The sequence below is a fragment of the Zophobas morio genome, unplaced genomic scaffold, assembly GCF_036711695.1.
Source record: "Zophobas morio isolate AGI-343-1 ecotype UQ-CSIRO unplaced genomic scaffold, CSIRO_AGI_Zmor_V1 ptg000054l, whole genome shotgun sequence".
Classification (NCBI taxonomy): Eukaryota; Metazoa; Arthropoda; class Insecta; order Coleoptera; family Tenebrionidae; genus Zophobas; species Zophobas morio.
The window spans coordinates 4,005,863-4,029,716 of NW_026972159.1; the positions used below are offsets into that span (position 1 = coordinate 4,005,863).

General features: G+C 36.0%; 1 protein-coding gene across 1 annotated transcript; it reads left to right on the plus strand.

Moving 5' to 3' along the window:
* The first annotated feature begins 2,022 nt into the window (after window positions 1-2,022).
* On the plus strand, window positions 2,023-7,901 carry LOC135142796 (homeotic protein female sterile-like). The gene is made up of 5 exons (XM_064074542.1): window positions 2,023-2,446; window positions 2,502-2,699; window positions 2,754-3,252; window positions 3,308-4,167; window positions 7,691-7,901. The coding sequence occupies exons 1-5, from the start codon at window positions 2,106-2,108 to the stop codon at window positions 7,899-7,901; spliced, it is 2,109 nt and encodes a 702-aa protein (XP_063930612.1). The 5' UTR covers window positions 2,023-2,105.
* The last annotated feature ends 15,953 nt before the right edge of the window (window positions 7,902-23,854 follow it).

Sequence of the window (23,854 nt, forward strand, 5' to 3'; positions counted from 1 at the left end):
AAATTTGTTCTAAAAATAAAAATCAGAAAACGCCACTTCGAAAATATGTATTTTGAACATATTTAATGCGAAACTGTTGTTCATCATACCATTAAACTTAGCTGTTATAACATTGTATTTATTTCTCTATAGATAAATTTCGCCAGTACTGTGATAAGTTTCAACATTTTAAGAATTAAAATATCTTCAGAATTTTGACAATTCTTGAAAATTTGAAATCCATGTAATAGAGTAAGGTGATTTTTATGACAATAAAGATTCATAAAATCTCACAAAATCTTTCAATATTGGAGAAACTAAAGCAGATTATGTTTTAAAAATAGGAATCGGACAACATCACTTCCATAAAATTATTTGTTTTGAACATTTTTAATGCGACACTGATGTTCATAATACAGTCAAATTTGGCTTTTATAATATTGTATTTATATCTCTATAAATAAATTTCACCAGTACTATGACAAAAGTTTCATTATTTTGAGGATTAAATTATCTTCAGAATTTTGACAATTTTAGAAAATTTGAAAGCTATATAACACGGACACAGGATTTTTAAGACAGTCATAAACTTATAAAATATGACAAAAACTTGCAATATTGGAGAAACGAAGGCAAGTTTGTTCTAAAAATAAAAATCAGAAAACGCCACTTTGAAAAGATTTATTTTGAACATATTTAATGCGAAGCTGTTGTTTATAATACCATCAAATTGGCTTTTATAATATTGTATTTATATCTCTATAAACAAATTTCGTCAGTAGGTATTATTGTAAAAGTGTTAATATTCTGAGAATTAAATTATCTTAAGAATTTTGACGATTCTAGAAAATTTGGAAAAGTTGTAAAATGGAAAGACAGCTATAAACTCATAAAATCTGACAAACCTTTTCAATACCAGAGAAACATTTATAATTGCAGTTTAAATATTTTGAACTGTCGGTTTAAGATTTAATTAGCGCCATCACAACATCAATATTTTGAGCGTTTAGTGTTGGAATTTAAAATTCATTTACATTGTTTAATCGTAAATATTTATTTACTCAATAAACCAACTATTTACTCCCACCGAAAATTAATTGAAGATGCGTTTAATCCAGTTATTCCTGCGCTTATCCATCCTTAACGAATCAATACCCCTAAAAAATCTCCAACTCTATCCTCAACAACATGGCGTCACCTAAATAAGGAGAGCACATCGTGGCAAGCAGCATCTATAGGATAATCCGTGCATAAACGTACTAATACCCGAAGTGTCAACCCATAATACGGTAAACGGTAAACAGTAGTCAGGATTGGTAGAGAGGAGATCTGCGCGAGCATCCTCCCTTCCGGGCCCCCCTCTCAGTAACGGCTTTTATACCTATTCGCTGTTTTGCTCTATTGTTGCAATAATAAATGATTTCTGTACTCCGGGATAGTCTGAAATAACGCTTCTAAATGGGATATATTTTCTCCTGAAAGCATTGCAAAGTGTTTTTAATACATTTTAGTAAATGGACTTTATTGTATACCAACACTCGCGCAAAATCTTATACAAATCATAATATCTCGGTTAGAGATTGCACCGGAGGAACATTTCCGGGAGATGAATTGGCGGAGGCTGGAAGGATTAGTCCGGGAAACGCAGTTCTTACAGAATTTGCTGCAACGTAATTTAAGCAGATGTTTAATCGAGTTATATGCTCGACCTGGAAATGGTTATTTATATATTTTTCGAAGTTTTTTTTTTGTAATTAGCAGAATTTTGAAGAAGCAGATTTAGCGAAATGAGATTTAGCAATACGTTTTTGTAAAAATATTGATGGGTGAAAACAATGCAGAAAACTACTTAAAAAAATGCCGTTATTATTAACACTAAGACTTTATAATCTTTAATTAAATAAGTAAACAAAATGTTAAGGTCATGGTTCAGATAACATGGAACTTCCACACATACAAAATATTTCCTAACGATAATAATAACAAAAAACCAACAACAACAAATAATGCTTAATCTTACACATTTCTCCACGTAACAGTACCCCGAAAACACCAACTGGAAAATCTGCGCCAATTAAGCCACACTTGCTCTAACGGCACTTCCTGCCCCATTTAAAAGTAATGTTATGCCGTTTCACGCTAAAAAGATACGAAAATTGCCACATCCGCTACGACAAAATTTAACTCCAGCACGCAGACCTCTCTTCAGTTCATTCTCGGTCTTCAAAATCACCATGACTCACCCCAGTGTGCTCCTTCTTCTATTTCTAGTCGTACCCCAAACCCCAAAAATTCAAGCCAACAACATCATCGACGTCGACGACATCCTCGCCGAGGACTTCATGCCCGGAACCATCCTCATGCTCGAAAACCCGAAAACCGAGAATTTAAACGACAGCGTCGGTGTCAGTTCACAGGAGGGCGATGGGAGTTTTATGACAGCCATGGAAACCATGGGTTTCCACAGGTATAAATTGTTAATTAGGGTTGCTGGGTTTTGGTTAAAAGTTAAAAGCTCGTAGGTCGATGATGAACGAATATTTGTGTCGGAGTTACATCGCTGAGGAAATCATTCACGATATGACGTTGTCGAGGATAAAAAGGAGGATGGGGGTGGGTGCTCCTGGGATACAGATGAGGACTTCGAAGGATCAGGAGTCCGTGAAAAATCAACTTCTGGCGGATGAAGGGTCCTCAAACTATAAAGACTGGTTATCGAAGTGAGAATAACTTGTATCAATACATATTTTTTATTAGTACTATTTCGTTTGTAGAAGCACTACCTTAGAAGATATCTACCGCCACTATGACAACGTCAACAACAGGGTGGACGAAGAAACTGATAAAGAAGGTGACTTCAATGAAGACTACGATGCTCAAATAGCAGGTTATAGCTACCAACAACAACAACAACAGCAACAACAGCAGCAGCATCATCAACGTGGACCACAACAAATGACTCCGGCTAAACTAGGTCATGGTGGTGGCGATGGAGGGATGTACTTTTCGGGTGGTGGCGGCGGCTACCCATACTCCCATGGAAGCCCCCATGGTGGCGGCGGGTACTCTTACAGCGACATGGCCGTCCATGGTGGCCACCCAGAACCCGAGCACGTCATCCAGGAGCAACCAAAGTACCATATCATCCATGAAGAGAGCCACAGCGAAAAAGAGCACGACCTTTCCGACTTGTTCGAGATCGCTCTAACAGCTCTGGCTTATCTATCGTTCGGGATGTTCATAATACACGTAATTATGTGTATTTCGATGGCTGTAAGTACCGTTATTTTAGTAGAGATGGAGTGTGGTACCCAAAAGTTCCGTTTAGAGTAACCCAACTACGACTGCAACGGCCATGATGATGCCCATGAGCATGAGCCCGACATCAACTGGTATGACTGGGGGTGGTATGACGGGCACTGGTGGTGGTACCAGCACAGGTGGCGGGACCATGCCTGGTACCGGAACTGGTGGCGGCGACACCATGCCCGGTACCGGCACTGGTGGGGAGACCATGCCCGACACTGGAGACGGGGGTACGGGGGATGGAGGTGGTACCACGAGCACGGGAGACGGAGGCGGTGCTACAGGGGATGGTGGCACAGGGGATGGAGGTGGAACCACGGGTACGGGAGACGGAGGAGACGGCGGCACAGGGGACGGCGGTGGTGCCACGGGAACAGGGGATGGAGGCGGTGCCACGGGTACGGGAGACGGAGGAGACGGCGGCACAGGGGATGGCGGTGGTGCCACGGGTACGGGAGACGGAGGAGATGGCGGCACAGGGGACGGCGGTGACACGGGTGGTGGCGGCGACGCAGACGGAGAGTCTACAGGCGGTGGTTCCACAGGTACTGCTACAGGAACGGCGACAGGTACAGGGTCGGGGACGTCTCCGACAGGGACAGCTACCGGTACCGGAGATGGTGGTGATGGTACTGGAGGGACTGGACCCACGAGTACTGCGCGGGATACCATCAAGTTTCGGTACAGGAGAGATATACCGACGATCACGAATCCGCACAATCAGGCCCTGAATGAGTTGGCTAGGAGGATTTTGGCGTCGATTGAGGCTGCCTTTATTGCGAATGAGGATGATGGGAACTGTCTGAGGCAGACTCTTTGTGAAAATAATAAATATTCTAGGAGTGTTGAGGGGAATAATAAGATTCTTATTCCCGTGTGGAGGTATGTAAATTAATTTGGCAGTCTAAGCTTAGTTACGGAAAATTTGATTGGTTTTTAATTTTGAATTGAGTTAAAAATTTTAATTTAATACTTTCGTATCGATTTTTCTAAAATGTTGCACCGTGGCCATCAACACCCTATATTTTTGGAATTAGCAAGGCGGGACCTACATCCCTGAATTTTTTCAGAATTTTTAGACGACTTTTTTAAAAGTGAAATTTTTCCTATGGTTCCCCCTTCTTCAAATTTCGGCCAAATTTTGACATTTTCGAAACTCAACTAAATACATTTTCTAGTGGATTTCGAGCTCAAAAATTCATTTCCGGTCTCGTTTCTTTGATACCTGCAACCGTTTTTCCAGAATCGCCCGTTGAAATATCGAAATTTTTAGAAATCTTCAAAAATTCGTTTTCCTACCGATTCTAGCGAAAATTTTGCTCCGTGACCCTAAACATTACATATTTTTGGAATCAGCAAGTCGGGATCTACATCCCAGAATTTTTTCAGAATTTTTAGAAGACTTTTTTAAAAGTGAAATTTTCCCAATGGTCCCCCCTTCTTCAAATTTCGGTAAAATGTTGACATTTTCGAAACTCAACTAAATACATTTTCTAGTAGATTTCGAGCTTTAGAATTCATTTCCGGTCCCGATTCTTTGATATGTGCAACCGTTTTTCCAGAACCGCCCTTTGAAATATCGAAATTTTTAGAAATCTTTAAAAATTCGCTTTTCCTACCGATTCTAGCAAAAATTTTGCCCCGTGACCCTAAACATTATATATTTTTGGAATCAGCAAGTCGGGATCTACATCCCTGAATTTTTTCAGAATTTTTAGACGACTTTTTTTAAAGTGAAATTTTTCCGATGGTCCCCCCTTCTTCAAATTTCGGTAAAATGTTGACATTTTCGAAACTCAACTAAATACATTTTCTAGTAGATTTCGAGCTCTAGAATTCATTTCCGGTCCCGATTCTTTGATATGTGCAACCGTTTTTCCAGAACCGCCCTTTGAAATATCGAAATTTTTAAGAAATCTTCGAAAATTCGCTTTTCCTACCGATTCTAGCGAAAATTTTGCTCCGTGACCCTAAACATTATATATTTTTGGAATCAGCAAGTCGGGATCTACATCCCTGAATTTTTTCAGAATTTTTTGACGACTTTTTTTAAAGTGAAATTTTTCCAATGGTCCCCCCTTCTTCAAATATCGGCCAATTTTTTACATTTTCGAATCTTAAATAAACACATTTTCTAATAGATTTCGAGCTCTAGAATTCATTTCCGGTCCCGATTCTTTGATATGTGCAACCGTTTTTCCAGAACCGCCCTTTGAAATATCGAAATTTTTAGAAATCTTCAAAAATTCGCTTTTCCTACCAATTCTAGCGAAAATTTTGCCCCGTGACCCTAAACATTATATATTTTTGGATTCAGCAAGTCGGGATCTACATCCCTGAATTTTTTCAGAATTTTTAGACTACTTCTTTTAAAGTGAAATTTTTCCAATGATCCCCCCTTCTTCAAATTTCGGTCAAATTTTGACATTTTCGAAACTCAACTAAATACATTTTCTAGTAGATTTCGAGCTCTAGAATTCATTTCCGGTCCCGATTATTTGATATGTGCAACCGTTTTTCCAGAACCGCCCTTTGAAATATCGAAATTTTTAGAAATCTTTAAAAATTCGCTTTTCCTACCGATTCTAGCAAAAATTTTGCCCCGTGACCCTAAACATTATATATTTTTGGAATCAGCAAGTCGGGATCTACATCCCTGAATTTTTTCAGAATTTTTAGAAGACTTTTTTAAAAGTGAAATTTTTCCAATGGTCCCCACTTCTTCAAATTTCGGTCAAATTTTGACATTTTCGAAACTCAACTAAATACATTTTCTAGTAGATTTCGAGCTCTAGAATTCATTTCCGGTCCCGATTCTTTGATATGTGCAACCGTTTTTCCAGAATCGCCCGTTGAAATATCGAAATTTTTAGAAATCTTCAAAAATTCGCTTTTCCTACCGATTCAAGCGAAAATTTTGCTCCGTGACCCTAAACATTCGACATTTTTGGAATCAGCAAGTCGGGATCTACATCCCTGAATTTTTTCAGAATTTTTTGACGACTTTTTTTAAAGTGAAATTTTTCCAATGGTCCCCCCTTCTTCAAATATCGGCCAATTTTTTACATTTTCGAATCTTAAATAAACACATTTTCTAATAGATTTCGAGCTCTAGAATTCATTTCCGGTCCCGATTCTTTGATATGTGCAACCGTTTTTCCAGAACCGCCCTTTGAAATATCGAAATTTTTAGAAATCTTCAAAAATTTGCTTTTCCTACCAATTCTAGCGAAAATTTTGCCCCGTGACCCTAAACATTATATATTTTTGGATTCAGCAAGTCGGGATCTACATCCCTAAATTTTTTCAGAATTTTTAGACGACTTTTTTTAAAGTGAAAATTTTCCAATGGTCCCCCCTTCTTCAAATTTCGGTCAAATTTTGACATTTTCGAAACTCAACTAAATACATTTTCTAGTAGATTTCGAGCTCTAGAATTCATTTCCGTTCCCGATTTTTTGATATGTGCAACCGTTTTTCCAGAATCGCCCTTTGAAATATCGAAATTTTTAGAAATCTTCAAAAATTCGTTTTCCTACCGATTCTAGCGAAAATTTTGCTCCGTGACCCTAAACATTATATATTTTTGGATTCAGCAAGTCGGGATCTACATCCCTGAATTTTTTCAGAATTTTTAGACGACTTTTTTTAAAGTGAAATTTTTCCAATGGTTCCCCCTTCTTCAAATTTCGGTCAAATTTTGACATTTTCGAAACTCAACTAAATACATTTTCTAGTAGATTTCGAGCTCTAGAATTCATTTCCGGTCTCGTTTCTTTGATATCTGCAACCGTTTTTCCAGAATCGCTCTTTGAAATATCGAAATTTTTAGAAATCTTCGAAAATTCGCTTTTCCTACCGATTCTAGGGAAAATTTTGCTCCGTGACCCTAAACATTCTACATTTTTGGAATCAGCAAGTCGGGATCTACATCCCTGAATTTTTTCAGAATTTTTTGACGACTTTTTTTTAAATGAAATTTTTCCAATGGTCCCCCTTCTTCAAATATCGGCCAATTTTTTACATTTTCGAATCTTAAATAAACACATTTTCTAATAGATTTCGAGCTCCAGAACTCACTTCGTGCCTCGTTTCGTTGATAAATGCAACCGTTTTTCCAGAATCGACTGTTGAAAGATCGCAATTTTCGGCAATTTTCAAAAATTCGCATTTCGTACTGTTTCTTTGGAAAATGTTGCTCCGTGACCATCAACATCCTACATTTGTGGAATCAGCATGTCGAGATCCCCAAAAGCCCAGTTGTTACGGCCGTGGCGCCATCTAGCGGTTTCTAGACACAATACTTGTTGACAGTTAGGCGGGTATAACTTTGTAACGTATTCTACCTTAATTTTTCAAGAAATTTATTTTTCCCGATGTGCTTAACACAATTTTTATATTATAGTTTAGGCATGAGCTGGATTTCGGGACGCCTTACGAAAAATGTGAATCCAGCCACGTCGATGCTCGACAGTCTGAAAGCTTCGATTCTGGGCCTGGGAAAAGCACACTGCGACGTCGTTTACCAAAACTGCGATCTGCGCCTACAAAAACAGGAAAGACGCAGAAGAAGAAAAAGAAATGTTGAAGGAAACCTCAATAAAAAACACCGATAAAAATGTCTGTTTGATTTAGCCGTTTCCTAGAGTTATTACTTATGCTACTGGTGGATAGGTGGCGCTTGAAAATCAATACGTTAAGAGAAAGTTTCCTTGGCGCATTAAACAGGCAAATATGTAGGGGCCGACTATAGATACAAATTCAACCGGACAAAATCGATGCTTGCAAAAACTACAAGTCAAACCATGTCACGTTCGCAGTGTTTTTGATTGCAAAAAATTAATCCTCCGATGTAGAGAAATTAAGTCTTAATTACAGCGCCCCCCAAAAATGCCGCCTCCGTTTTCTTGCCACACTCAAAAACGCGATTAGAGCACCCGTCGAAATATTTTTTGATTGACAAAAACAAGGTGCAAATATTTCGAGGAAGCTCTCCCTTTTCAAACCCGGCGTTCGCATTTCAAATTTAGTCATGATTTTCCCCTTGATATATGATTCGTCACGATCTTTCTTTTCGAATCTTTTAGCGCTTTGTCTGAAAATGGAGCACATCGTAAACCTGCTGCATTTCATCCCGTGTTGTTTTACTTCGGAAGCGAAATTTTGTTCATCTGTTTACCGACGCAACCGAACTGAAAACACATTAAAGGCGGAGAGCTAGAAACAAAAAGTTTGGCTTTCTGCTCACGGCGGTAGGTGTGTGTAATAGAGATAGGAAAGGTACACCGACCGTTTGCAATATTGATTGTGTATTTAAGCTTCTCGGGATTATAACTCCGATAACTTTTGGAGAATTTGCCCAAACAGGCCGGCGGAAAAAGAAACATCGGCGTTTTTCTTTCTTCTTGTTGATTTTTTTTGGTCTAAGGCAGCTGGTGGAACGTTCTAGTGGCTATTAGGTTTTTTGTGTTAATTTTAGCGTGGAATGACATAAAAACTGAGTACAAATGGAACACAATAAACGTTGTTGTACTAGATTCCTATTTTCATTAAAAATCTGCAAACTCTGGTTCAGTCATGTCAGATTAATTAATAACGAAATAAATTAACAAAATTAGTTGATTAATTTTTCTAAACAAGTTATTAAAAAATCTACATTTAAGTTATAGGTATTTAAAAAATTTATGTTTATTGTCAGAAAATCTGCCAATCTAAACGTGCTTACTGCGATTCTATGAGATTAGCAGAAAGAACTATAAAAATGCGAGCGCAGCGAGCACGTTTAGGTATTATTCAAAAATTATTTATTGGTGTCCCCGACAAGCTAAATTATTACGAAAAATGTCATTGTTATCTAAAAAAGTAAGTTTAAAGATTGTTTTTTTTACACTAAATTAATTACAAAACGAACAATTAGAATGCGAGCGCAGCGAGCACGTTCAGGTGTTATTAAAAAATAATTTTTCTACAAAAATTTACCATGTTGTGAGTAATTTGTTATGAAAAGAAGAACGTATATTAAAAAAGCAAAATAAATATAAGCCCCGCCCACCCACCCTGTCTCATCAATTGTGATGTTTTTTTAATCGTCGTTAGTCGGGGTCACAGCTTAATTGCAAAATGCTTATTTTTCTACAAGAATTTACCATGTGGAACATGTTTTAAGTTGTTAAAAGAAAACTATATATGTCAAGAAAAAAAGTCAAAAAAGTAGCCCCACCCACCCCCCTAATCTCAAACGTGATGAATTTTTTATTCGTTGTCATACCGAGGGGCAGAGCTTAACTGTAAAATCAATATTTCCAAATGAAAATTTATCAAATTCAATCTGTTTTTAAATATCTTGTGAAAAGAAGATTACTATCTACAGAAAAAAGGCTAAATTTAAGCCCCGCCTCTCCTGGCTCGCGACGAATAAGGAAAAAGCGTCAGAATTGAGACTAGGTGGGTGGGTGGGGCTTATGTTTTTAATATTTTTTTCTTAATACATATAGTCTTCTCTTGACAACAAAAAACTGAAAACATGTTTAAAATGATAAATTTTTTGACCCACACTTTTCTAAAGATTTATATATTTTATAGATATTTTTTGTTCGTTGTGATGAAAAGAAAACTGAGTTCACATATTAAGAAAAAAACAAACAAAATACAAACCGCGCCCACCCACCCTCGTCTCAAATGTGATGAATTTTTCATTCGTTGTCATACCGAGGGGCGGAGCTTAACTGTAAAATCAATATTTCCCAATGAAAATTTATCATATTCAATCTGTTTTTAAATATCTTGTGAAAAGAAGATTACTATCTAGAGAAAAAAGGCTAAACTGAAGTCCCGCCTCTCGTGGCTCGCGAGGAGTAAGGAAAAATCGTCACAATTGAGACAGGGTGGGTGGGTGGGGCTTATGTCTTTAACATTTTTTTCTTAATACAAATAGTCTTCTCTTCACAACAAAAAACTGAAAACATGTTTAAAATGATAAATTTTTTGACCCACACTTTTCTAAAAATTTACCTTTTTTAAGGATATTTTATGTTCTTTGTGAAGAAAAGAAAACTAAGTTCATATATTAAGAAAAAAACAAACAAAATACAAACCCCGCCCACCCACCCTCGTCTCAAATGTGATGAATTTTTCATTCGTTGTCATACCGAGGGGCAGAGCTTAACTGTAAAATCAATATTTCCAAATGAAAATTTATCAAATTCAATCTGTTTTTAAATATCTTGTGAAAAGAAGATTACTATCTACAGAAAAAAGGCTAAATTTAAGCCCCGCCTCTCCTGGCTCGCGACGAATAAGGAAAAAGCGTCAGAATTGAGACTAGGTGGGTGGGTGGGGCTTATGTTTTTAATATTTTTTTCTTAATACATATAGTCTTCTCTTGACAACAAAAAACTGAAAACATGTTTAAAATGATAAATTTTTTGACCCACACTTTTCTAAAGATTTATATATTTTATAGATATTTTTTGTTCGTTGTGATGAAAAGAAAACTGAGTTCACATATTAAGAAAAAAACAAACAAAATACAAACCGCGCCCACCCACCCTCGTCTCAAATGTGATGAATTTTTCATTCGTTGTCATACCGAGGGGCGGAGCTTAACTGTAAAATCAATATTTCCCAATGAAAATTTATCATATTCAATCTGTTTTTAAATATCTTGTGAAAAGAAGATTACTATCTAGAGAAAAAAGGCTAAACTGAAGTCCCGCCTCTCGTGGCTCGCGAGGAGTAAGGAAAAATCGTCACAATTGAGACAGGGTGGGTGGGTGGGGCTTATGTCTTTAACATTTTTTTCTTAATACAAATAGTCTTCTCTTCACAACAAAAAACTGAAAACATGTTTAAAATGATAAATTTTTTGACCCACACTTTTCTAAAAATTTACCTTTTTTAAGGATATTTTATGTTCTTTGTGAAGAAAAGAAAACTAAGTTCATATATTAAGAAAAAAACAAACAAAATACAAACCCCGCCCACCCACCCTCGTCTCAAATGTGATGAATTTTTCATTCGTTGTCATACCGAGGGGCAGAGCTTAACTGTAAAATCAATATTTCCAAATGAAAATTTATCAAATTCAATCTGTTTTTAAATATCTTGTGAAAAGAAGATTACTATCTACAGAAAAAAGGCTAAATTTAAGCCCCGCCTCTCCTGGCTCGCGACGAATAAGGAAAAAGCGTCAGAATTGAGACGGGGTGGGTGGGTGGGGCTTATGTTTTTAATATTTTTTTCTTAATACATATAAGCTTCTCTGCACAACAAAAAACTGAAAACATGTTCAAATGATAAATTTTTTGACCCACACTTTTCTAAAGATTTATATATTTTATAGATATTTTTTGTTCGTTGTGATGAAAAGAAAACTAAGTTCACATATTAAGAAAAAAACAAACAAAATACAAACGCCGCCCACCCACCCTCGTCTCAAATGTGATGAATTTTTCATTCGTTGTCATACCGAGGGGCGGAGCTTAACTGTAAAATCAATATTTCCCAATGAAAATTTATCATATTCAATCTGTTTTTAAATATCTTGTGAAAAGAAGATTACTATCTAGAGAAAAAAGGCTAAACTGAAGTCCCGCCTCTCGTGGCTCGCGAGGAATAAGGAAAAATCGTCACAATTGAGACAGGGTGGGTGGGTGGGGCTTATGTCTTTAACATTTTTTTCTTAATACAAATAGTCTTCTCTTCACAACAAAAAACTGAAAACATGTTTAAAATGATAAATTTTTTGACCCACACTTTTCTAAAAATTTACCTTTTTTAAGGATATTTTATGTTCTTTGTGAAGAAAAGAAAACTAAGTTCATATATTAAGAAAAAAACAAACAAAATACAAACCTCGCCCACCCACCCTCGTCTCAAATGTGATGAATTTTTCATTCGTTGTCATACCGAGGGGCAGAGCTTAACTGTAAAATCAATATTTCCAAATGAAAATTTATCAAATTCAATCTGTTTTTAAATATCTTGTGAAAAGAAGATTACTATCTACAGAAAAAAGGCTAAATTTAAGCCCCGCCTCTCCTGGCTCGCGACGAATAAGGAAAAAGCGTCAGAATTGAGACGGGGTGGGTGGGTGGGGCTTATGTTTTTAATATTTTTTTCTTAATACATATAAGCTTCTCTGCACAACAAAAAACTGAAAACATGTTCAAATGATAAATTTTTTGACCCACACTTTTCTAAAGATTTATATATTTTATAGATATTTTTTGTTCGTTGTGATGAAAAGAAAACTAAGTTCACATATTAAGAAAAAAACAAACAAAATACAAACCCCGCCCACCCACCCTCGTCTCAAATGTGATGAATTTTTCATTCGTTGTCATACCGAGGGGCGGAGCTTAACTGTAAAATCAATATTTCCCAATGAAAATTTATCATATTCAATCTGTTTTTAAATATCTTGTGAAAAGAAGATTACTATCTAGAGAAAAAAGGCTAAACTGAAGTCCCGCCTCTCGTGGCTCGCGAGGAATAAGGAAAAATCGTCACAATTGAGACAGGGTGGGTGGGTGGGGCTTATGTCTTTAACATTTTTTTCTTAATACAAATAGTCTTCTCTTCACAACAAAAAACTGAAAACATGTTTAAAATGATAAATTTTTTGACCCACACTTTTCTAAAAATTTACCTTTTTTAAGGATATTTTATGTTCTTTGTGAAGAAAAGAAAACTAAGTTCATATATTAAGAAAAAAACAAACAAAATACAAACCCCGCCCACCCACCCTCGTCTCAAATGTGATGAATTTTTCATTCGTTGTCATACCGAGGGGCAGAGCTTAACTGTAAAATCAATATTTCCAAATGAAAATTTATCAAATTCAATCTGTTTTTAAATATCTTGTGAAAAGAAGATTACTATCTACAGAAAAAAGGCTAAATTTAAGCCCCGCCTCTCCTGGCTCGCGACGAATAAGGAAAAAGCGTCAGAATTGAGACTAGGTGGGTGGGTGGGGCTTATGTTTTTAATATTTTTTTCTTAATACATATAGTCTTCTCTTGACAACAAAAAACTGAAAACATGTTTAAAATGATAAATTTTTTGACCCACACTTTTCTAAAGATTTATATATTTTATAGATATTTTTTGTTCGTTGTGATGAAAAGAAAACTGAGTTCACATATTAAGAAAAAAACAAACAAAATACAAACCGCGCCCACCCACCCTCGTCTCAAATGTGATGAATTTTTCATTCGTTGTCATACCGAGGGGCGGAGCTTAACTGTAAAATCAATATTTCCCAATGAAAATTTATCATATTCAATCTGTTTTTAAATATCTTGTGAAAAGAAGATTACTATCTAGAGAAAAAAGGCTAAACTGAAGTCCCGCCTCTCGTGGCTCGCGAGGAGTAAGGAAAAATCGTCACAATTGAGACAGGGTGGGTGGGTGGGGCTTATGTCTTTAACATTTTTTTCTTAATACAAATAGTCTTCTCTTCACAACAAAAAACTGAAAACATGTTTAAAATGATAAATTTTTTGACCCACACTTTTCTAAAAATTTACCTTTTTTAAGGATATTTTATGTTCTTTGTGAAGAAAAGAAAACTAAGTTCATATATTAAGAAAAAAACAAACAAAATACAAACCCCGCCCACCCACCCTCGTCTCAAATGTGATGAATTTTTCATTCGTTGTCATACCGAGGGGCAGAGCTTAACTGTAAAATCAATATTTCCAAATGAAAATTTATCAAATTCAATCTGTTTTTAAATATCTTGTGAAAAGAAGATTACTATCTACAGAAAAAAGGCTAAATTTAAGCCCCGCCTCTCCTGGCTCGCGACGAATAAGGAAAAAGCGTCAGAATTGAGACGGGGTGGGTGGGTGGGGCTTATGTTTTTAATATTTTTTTCTTAATACATATAAGCTTCTCTGCACAACAAAAAACTGAAAACATGTTCAAATGATAAATTTTTTGACCCACACTTTTCTAAAGATTTATATATTTTATAGATATTTTTTGTTCGTTGTGATGAAAAGAAAACTAAGTTCACATATTAAGAAAAAAACAAACAAAATACAAACGCCGCCCACCCACCCTCGTCTCAAATGTGATGAATTTTTCATTCGTTGTCATACCGAGGGGCGGAGCTTAACTGTAAAATCAATATTTCCCAATGAAAATTTATCATATTCAATCTGTTTTTAAATATCTTGTGAAAAGAAGATTACTATCTAGAGAAAAAAGGCTAAACTGAAGTCCCGCCTCTCGTGGCTCGCGAGGAATAAGGAAAAATCGTCACAATTGAGACAGGGTGGGTGGGTGGGGCTTATGTCTTTAACATTTTTTTCTTAATACAAATAGTCTTCTCTTCACAACAAAAAACTGAAAACATGTTTAAAATGATAAATTTTTTGACCCACACTTTTCTAAAAATTTACCTTTTTTAAGGATATTTTATGTTCTTTGTGAAGAAAAGAAAACTAAGTTCATATATTAAGAAAAAAACAAACAAAATACAAACCTCGCCCACCCACCCTCGTCTCAAATGTGATGAATTTTTCATTCGTTGTCATACCGAGGGGCAGAGCTTAACTGTAAAATCAATATTTCCAAATGAAAATTTATCAAATTCAATCTGTTTTTAAATATCTTGTGAAAAGAAGATTACTATCTACAGAAAAAAGGCTAAATTTAAGCCCCGCCTCTCCTGGCTCGCGACGAATAAGGAAAAAGCGTCAGAATTGAGACGGGGTGGGTGGGTGGGGCTTATGTTTTTAATATTTTTTTCTTAATACATATAAGCTTCTCTGCACAACAAAAAACTGAAAACATGTTCAAATGATAAATTTTTTGACCCACACTTTTCTAAAGATTTATATATTTTATAGATATTTTTTGTTCGTTGTGATGAAAAGAAAACTAAGTTCACATATTAAGAAAAAAACAAACAAAATACAAACCCCGCCCACCCACCCTCGTCTCAAATGTGATGAATTTTTCATTCGTTGTCATACCGAGGGGCGGAGCTTAACTGTAAAATCAATATTTCCCAATGAAAATTTATCATATTCAATCTGTTTTTAAATATCTTGTGAAAAGAAGATTACTATCTAGAGAAAAAAGGCTAAACTGAAGTCCCGCCTCTCGTGGCTCGCGAGGAATAAGGAAAAATCGTCACAATTGAGACAGGGTGGGTGGGTGGGGCTTATGTCTTTAACATTTTTTTCTTAATACAAATAGTCTTCTCTTCACAACAAAAAACTGAAAACATGTTTAAAATGATAAATTTTTTGACCCACACTTTTCTAAAAATTTACCTTTTTTAAGGATATTTTATGTTCTTTGTGAAGAAAAGAAAACTAAGTTCATATATTAAGAAAAAAACAAACAAAATACAAACCTCGCCCACCCACCCTCGTCTCAAATGTGATGAATTTTTCATTCGTTGTCATACCGAGGGGCAGAGCTTAACTGTAAAATCAATATTTCCAAATGAAAATTTATCAAATTCAATCTGTTTTTAAATATCTTGTGAAAAGAAGATTACTATCTACAGAAAAAAGGCTAAATTTAAGCCCCGCCTCTCCTGGCTCGCGACGAATAAGGAAAAAGCGTCAGAATTGAGACGGGGTGGGTGGGTGGGGCTTATGTTTTTAATATTTTTTTCTTAATATATATAGGCTTCTCTGCACAACAAAAAACTGAAAACATGTTCAAATGATAAATTTTTTGACCCACACTTTTCTAAAGATTTATATATTTTATAGATATTTTTTGTTCGTTGTGATGAAAAGAAAACTAAGTTCACATATTAAGAAAAAAACAAACAAAATACAAACCCCGCCCACCCACCCTCGTCTCAAATGTGATGAATTTTTCATTCGTTGTCATACCGAGGGGCGGAGCTTAACTGTAAAATCAATATTTCCCAATGAAAATTTATCATATTCAATCTGTTTTTAAATATCTCGTGAAAAGAAGATTACTATCTAGAGAAAAAAGGCTAAACTGAAGTCCCGCCTCTCGTGGCTCGCGAGGAATAAGGAAAAATCGTCACAATTGAGACAGGGTGGGTGGGTGGGGCTTATGTCTTTAACATTTTTTTCTTAATACAAATAGTCTTCTCTTCACAACAAAAAACTGAAAACATGTTTAAAATGATAAATTTTTTGACCCACACTTTTCTAAAAATTTACCTTTTTTAAGGATATTTTATGTTCTTTGTGAAGAAAAGAAAACTAAGTTCATATATTAAGAAAAAAACAAACAAAATACAAACCCCGCCCACCCACCCTCTTCTCAAATGTGATGACTTTTTCATTCGTTGTCATACCGAGGGGCAGAGCTTAACTGTAAAATCAATATTTCCAAATGAAAATTTATCAAATTCAATCTGTTTTTAAATATCTTGTGAAAAGAAGATTACTATCTACAGAAAAAAGGCTAAACTTAAGCCCCGCCTCTCCTGGCTCGCGACGAATAAAGAAAAATCGTGACAATTGAGACCGGGTGGGTGGGTGGGGCTTATGTCTTTAATATTTTTTTCTTAATACATATAGTCTTCTCTTGACAACAAAAAACTGAAAACATTTTTAAAATGATAAATTTTTTGACCCACACTTCTTAAAAATTTACCTTTTTAAAGGATATTTTTTTTCGTTGTGATGAAAAGAAAACTAAGTTCATATGTTAATAAAAAAACAAAGAAAATACGAAAGCCCGCCCACCCACCCTCGTCCCAAATATGATGAATTTTTCATTCGTTGTCATACCGACTGGCGGAGCTTAACTGTAAAATTAATATTTCCTAATGAAAATTTATCAAATTCAATCTGTTTTTAAATATCTTGTGAAAAGAAGATTACTATCTACAGAAAGAAGACTAAACTTAAGCCCCGCCTCTCCTGGCTCGCGACGAATAAAGAAAAATCGTGACAATTGAGATCGGGTGGGTGGGTGGGGCTTATGTCTTTAATATTTTTTTCTTAATACATATAGTCTTCTCTTGACAACAAAAAACTGAAAACATTTTTAAAATGATAAATTTTTTGACCCACACTTCTTAAAAATTTACCTTTTTAAAGGATATTTTTTTTCGTTGTGATGAAAAGAAAACTAAGTTCATATGTTAATAAAAATACAAAGAAAATACGAAAGCCCGCCCACCCACCCTCGTCCCAAATATGATGAATTTTTCATTCGTTGTCATACCGACTGGCGGAGCTTAACTGTAAAATTAATATTTCCAAATGAAAATTTATCAAATTCAATCTGTTTTTAAATGTCTTGTGAAAAGAAGATTACTATTTACAGAAAGAAGACTAAACTTAAGCCCCGCCTCTCCTGGCTCGCGACGAATAAAGAAAAATCGTGACAATTGAGACCGGGTGGGTGGGTGGGGCTTATGTCTTTAATATTTTTTTCTTAATACATATAGTCTTCTCTTGACAACAAAAAACTGAAAACATTTTTAAAATGATAAATTTTTTGACCCACACTTCTTAAAAATTTACCTTTTTAATAGATATTTTTTTTCGTTGTGATGAAAAGAAAACTAAGTTCATATGTTAATAAAAAAACAAAGAAAATACGAAAGCCCGCCCACCCACCCTCGTCCCAAATATGATGAATTTTTCATTCGTTGTCATACCGACTGGCGGAGCTTAACTGTAAAATTAATATTTCCTAATGAAAATTTATCAAATTCAATCTGTTTTTAAATATCTTGTGAAAAGAAGATTACTATCTACAGAAAGAAGACTAAACTTAAGCCCCGCCTCTCCTGGCTCGCGACGAATAAAGAAAAATCGTGACAATTGAGACCGGGTGGGTGGGTGGGGCTTATGTCTTTAATATTTTTTTCTTAATACATATAGTCTTCTCTTGACAACAAAAAACTGAAAACATTTTTAAAATGATAAATTTTTTGACCCACACTTCTTAAAAATTTACCTTTTTAAAGGATATTTTTTTTCGTTGTGATGAAAAGAAAACTAAGTTCATATGTTAATAAAAAAACAAAGAAAATACGAAAGCCCGCCCACCCACCCTCGTCCCAAATATGATGAATTTTTCATTCGTTGTCATACCGACTGGCGGAGCTTAACTGTAAAATTAATATTTCCTAATGAAAATTTATCACATTCAATCTGTTTTTAAATATCTTGTGAAAAGAAGATTACTATCTACAGAGAAAAGGCTAAACTTAAGCCCCGCCTCTCCTGGCTCGCGACGAATAAGGAAAATTCGTCACAATTGAGACAGGATGGGCGGGTGGGGCTTGTCTTTAATATTTTTTTCTTAATACATATAGTCTTCTCTTCACAACAAAAAACTGAAAACATGTTTAAAATGGTAAATTTTTTGACCCACACTTCTCTAAAAATTTATATTTTTTAAGGATATTTTTTGTTCGTTGTGATGAAAAGAAAACTAAGTTCATATATTAAGAAAAAAACAAACAAAATACAAACCCCGCCCACCCACCCTCGTCTCAAATGTGATAAATTTTTCATTCGTTGTCATACCGAGGGGCAGAGCTTAACTGTAAAATCAAAATTTCCAAATGAAAATTTATCAAATTCAATTTGTTTTTAAATATCTTGTGAAAAGAAGATTACTATCTACAGAAAAATGCTAAATTTAAGCCCCGCCTCTCCTGGCTCGCGACGAATAAGGAAAAAGCGTCAGAATTGAGACGGGGTGGGTGGGTGGGGCTTATGTTTTTAATATTTTTTTCTTAATACATATAGGCTTCTCTGCACAACAGAAAACATGTTTAAAACGATACATTTTTTGACCCACACTTCTCTAAAAATTTACATTTTTTAAGCATATTTTTTGTTCGTTGTGATGAAAAGAAAACTAAGTTCATATATTAGGAAAAAATAAACAAAATACAAAACCCCTCCACCCACCCTCGTCTCAGATGTGATAAATTTTCATTCGTTGTCATACCGAAGAGCGGAGCTTAACTGTAAAATCAATATTTCCCAATGAAAATTTATCATATTCAATCTGTTTTTAAATATCTTGGGAAAAGAAGATTACTATCTAGAGAAAAAACGCTAAACTTAAGCCCCGCCTCTCGTGGCTCGCGAGGAATAAGGAAAAATCGTCACAATTGAGACAGGGTGGGTGGGTGGGGCTTATGTCTTTAACATTTTTTACTTAATACAAATAGTCTTCTCTTCACAACAAAAAACTGAAAACATGTTTAAAATGATACATTTTTTGACCCACACTTTTCTAAAAAGTTACCTTTTTTAAGGATATTTTTTGTTCTTTGTGAAGAAAAGAAAACTAAGTTCATATATTAAGAAAAAAACAAACAAAATACAAACCCCGCCCACCCATCCTCATCTCAAATGTGATGAATTTTTCATTCGTTGTCATACCGAGGGGCGGAGCTTAACTGTAAAATCAATATTTCCCAATGAAAATTTATCATATTCAATCTGTTTTTAAATATCTTGTGAAAAGAAGATTACTATCTACAGAAAAAATGCTAAACTTAAGCCCCGGCTATCCTGGCTCGCGACGAATAAAGAAAGATCGTCACAATTGAGACAGGGTGGGTGGGTGGGGCTTATGTCTTTAATATTTTATTCTTAATACATATATATAGTCTTCTCTTCACAAAAAAAACTGAAAACATATTTAAAATGATAAACCTTTTGACCCACATTTTTCTAAAAATTTACCTTTCTTTAAGGATATTTTTTGTTCGTTGTGATGAAAAGAAATCTAAGTACATATATTAAGAGAAAACAAACAAAATACAAACCCCGCCCACCCACCCTAGTTTCAAATGTGATGAATTTTTCATTCGTTGTCATACCAAGGGGCGGAGCTTAACTATAAAATCAATATTTCCCAATGAAAATTTATCATATTCAATATCTTTTTAAATATCTTGTGACAAGAAGATTACTATCTACAGAAAAAAGGCTACATTTAAACCCCGCCTCTCCTGGCTCGCGATGATTAAGGAAAAATCATCCCAATTGAGAGAGGGTGGGTGGGCGGGGCTTATGTCTTTAATATTTTTTTCTTAATACACATAGTCTTTTCTTCACAACAAAAAACTGAAAACATGTTTAAAATGATAAATTTTTTAACCCACACTTCTCTAAAAATTTACCTTTCTTTAAGGATATTTTTTGTTCGTTGTGATGAAAAGAAAACTAAGTACATATATTAAGAAAAAACAAACAAAATACAAACCCCTCCCGCCCACCCTCGTCTGAAATGTGATGAATTTTTCATTAGTTGTCATAACGAGGGGCGGAGCTTAACTGTAAAATCAATATTTCCCAATGAAAATTGATCATATTCAATGTGTTTATAAACATCTTGTAAAAAGAAGATTACTATCTACAGAAAAAAGACTAAACTTAAGCCCCGCCTCTCCTGGCTCGCGACGAATAAGGAAAAATCGTCACAATTGATACAGGGTGGGTGGGTGGGGCTTATGTCTTCAATATTTTTTTCTTAATACAAATAGTCTTCTCTTCACAACAGAAAACTGAAAACATGTTTAAAATGATTAATTTTTTGATCCACACTTCTCTAAAAATTTACCTTTTTTAAAGAAAATTTTTGTCCGTTGTGATGAAAAGAAAACTAAGTTCATATATTAAGAAAAAAACAAACAAAATGCAAACCCCGCCCACCCACCCTTGCCTCAAATGTGATGAATTTTTCATTCGTTGTCATACCGAGGGGCGGAGCTTAACTGTGAAATCAATATTTCCCAATGAAAATTTATCATATTCAATCTGTTTTAAATATCTTGTGAAAAGAAGATTACTATCTACAGAAAGAAGGCTAAACTTAAGCCTCGCCTCTCCTGGATCGCGACGAATAAGAAAAAATCGTCACAATTGAGATAGGGCGGGTGGGTGGGGCTTAGTTTTTATTTTTTCTTACTCATATTGTTCGTAAGCTTTTCGACCAGTTTAAACATGAATAGTGGTAGTAATATGTCACTTGTTAGTTTAGCTGTATTCCCTTAAGGTGCGCTTTCACGTGCCCCTATCTGAGAGCCCGTTCCGCCATTTTGAGCACAACGTAGGTGCTCCATCTTGTCGACGTTGCCTGGTCGTGACACCGAAACGGCTGTAAATATTATTTAGTTCCTTAGAAAAGTGTCTGCGTGCAGCGAAGCTGCCCTTTTTGCGCGTTGTGTATATAATTTTTTGTTTCTGTCAGTGCACACGTGATTAATAAGTCCGTCCGCTTAGTAACCGGCAGCGAAATATTTCCGTTTTGTCTTGGATTTATCGAAATCGCTTTTTAAATTCCAGGAATCCTTTTGCGCGTTCCGTTTCCGAAAAACGTTTAAACTTCACCGAGCGAAATGAAATGGATTGTGAAGAAGTATCTTGGAGGAGTTTTCGTTCGCAACGTAGCGGTCATAACAATTAGAGCCCCTCTTGTGTGCCAAATTCGAAAAAAACAGCCCTATATTGATTAAGTCTGCGAAATATAATTGCTTTTTGGGGGTTTCTGTGTCTCGGCTAATTTCGTTACGCCGAATCCTACAAGTTTCGAAACGAGATTGACTGCCAACAACACGCAATGCCCTATTCGGCTAATTATGGCGAGATGCTGTCATCGTGATTGAAATTTTTGGGGGAAATAATTAATGACGCGGCGTTTTTATGAGTGGAAAACATTTTAATTCATTCATAAAGGGCGTAGTGAGAAAATCGAAAATGTGAGTAATGGATGCTGCGATGCAATCAATCACCAATTCTCTCGGATATCTGGAGTATCTTCTGGGTCCTGTAGTGGCCCAAATCGAATTATTGATTTCAATTTACTTAGAGATCGTTCGATTTGCAATCAGAAAATTACAAGGGAATAAATAGCTTAATGTCGAGTGACGGTATTGTCGCTGCGAGAAATGTCCTCGTAATGAAAAGTCCCGACGGTGAAAGCTTCAAAATTGAGAGGTTTTCTTCGCTTATCGAAAAGTTACATAATTACGGGCTGAAAAGCACACAACTGTTGGAATGTCGGAGGTTCTTTTTGTGTTTTTTAACTAGCGATAGACGCGTTTAGCGCGAGTTTTACTCGAAATTTGAGACGCGAGAAAATTCGACACGTTGTCAGGATTTATAAGTCAAATTTCACATTTCATTGCTTTTTTTATTTGTTTTAGTTGGCTGGTGGAGATAGTTGCAGTGTTGTGTGCCGCAGTGTATGAAATAAAGCGTAAAAAAAGGTCGAAGGTTATTTCGACAGAACTTACCACGCCCCTGAAGTGCAAAGAAACAAGTACCATTTTTATGAAAATTTATATATGTATATTTTTTGAGATTTTTGTTTTCTGATAATCTCTGTAAAGTAAAAATTAGAGGCGTAAATAACACTAACGCTATGAGATATATTTAAACACGAAAATCGAAATATCGAGGAATCGTAAATCGAAAAATTGAAACAAGAGTCTTTTTAGTGCTTTGTCCGTTCCGTCCTTAGTCCGTTTCGTCCTTCGTCCTTTTCGTGCTTCGTCGTTTTCGACTTTCGACCTTTCCGTCCTTCCTTTTTCGCCCTTTTAGTCATTCGTCCTATTCGTTCTTTCTTCGTCGTCTGTCCTTTTCGTCCTTCGTTCTTTCTGTCCTTCGTTCTATTCGTCCTTCGTCCTATTCGTTCTTCGTCCTTTTTGCGTCCTTCATTCTTTTTTTGTTCTTCGTCCTTTTTTGGTCCTTCGTCCTTTTCGACCTTCGTTTTTTTTCGTCCTCCATCCTTATTGTCCTTCGTCCTTTTCCCGTCCTTCGTCCTTTTTGTCCTTCGTCTTTTTCGTCCTTCGTCCATTTTTCGTCCTTCGTTATTTTTTCGTCCTTCGTCCTTTTCGTATTTATTCCTTTTCGGCCTTCGTCATTTTCGTCATTCATTCTTTTTTCGTCCTTCGTTCTTTACGTCCTTCGTCCTTCGTCCTTCGCCCTTCGTCCTTTTCGTCCTTTGTCCTATTCGTCCTTCGTCCTTTCTTCGTCCTTCGTTCTTTTATCGTCCTTAGTGCTTTTTCTGTCCTTCGTCCTCTTCGTCCTTTTCGTCCTTCGGCCTTTTTTCGTCCTTCGCCCTTTTAGTCCTTCGTCCTTCGCCCTTCGTCCTTTGCGTAATTCGTCCTTTTTTCATCTTTCGTCCTTCGTCCTCCGTCCTTTTCGCCCTTCGTCCTTCGTCCTACGCCCTTTTCGTCGTTCGTCCTTTTCGTCCTTCGTTTTTTTCGTCCTTCGCCCTATTCGTCCTTCGTCCTTTTCGTTCTTCGTCCTATTCGTCCTTCGTCCTTCCTCCCTTTTTCGTCCTTCGTTCTTTTCGTCTTTGGTCCTTTTTTCGTCCTTCGTCCTTCATTCTTTTCGTCTTTGGTCCTTTTTTTGTCCTTCGTCCTTTTCGTCCTCGGCCCTTTTCGTCCTTCGTTCTTCGTCCTTTTCGTCCTTCGTCTTTTTTTTGTCCTTCGTCCTCTTCGTCCTTCGGCCTTTTTTCGTCCTTCACCCTTTTAATCCTTCGTCCTTTTCGTCCTTCGCTCTTCGTCCTTCGCCCTTCGTCCTTTGCGTAATTCGTCCTTTTTACATTTTTCGTCCTTCGTCCTCCGTCC

Excerpts from the sequence above, each read along its gene's own strand:
- LOC135142796 (XM_064074542.1), top strand. The coding sequence starts at position 2,106 with ATGCCGTTTCACGCTAAAAAGATACGAAAATTGCCACATCCGCTACGA. Across the intron at positions 2,447-2,501 it reads GAAACCATGGGTTTCCACAG|GTCGATGATGAACGAATATT; the intron begins GTATAAATTGTT and ends AAAAGCTCGTAG. Across the intron at positions 3,253-3,307 it reads TTATGTGTATTTCGATGGCT|AGTAACCCAACTACGACTGC; the intron begins GTAAGTACCGTT and ends AGTTCCGTTTAG.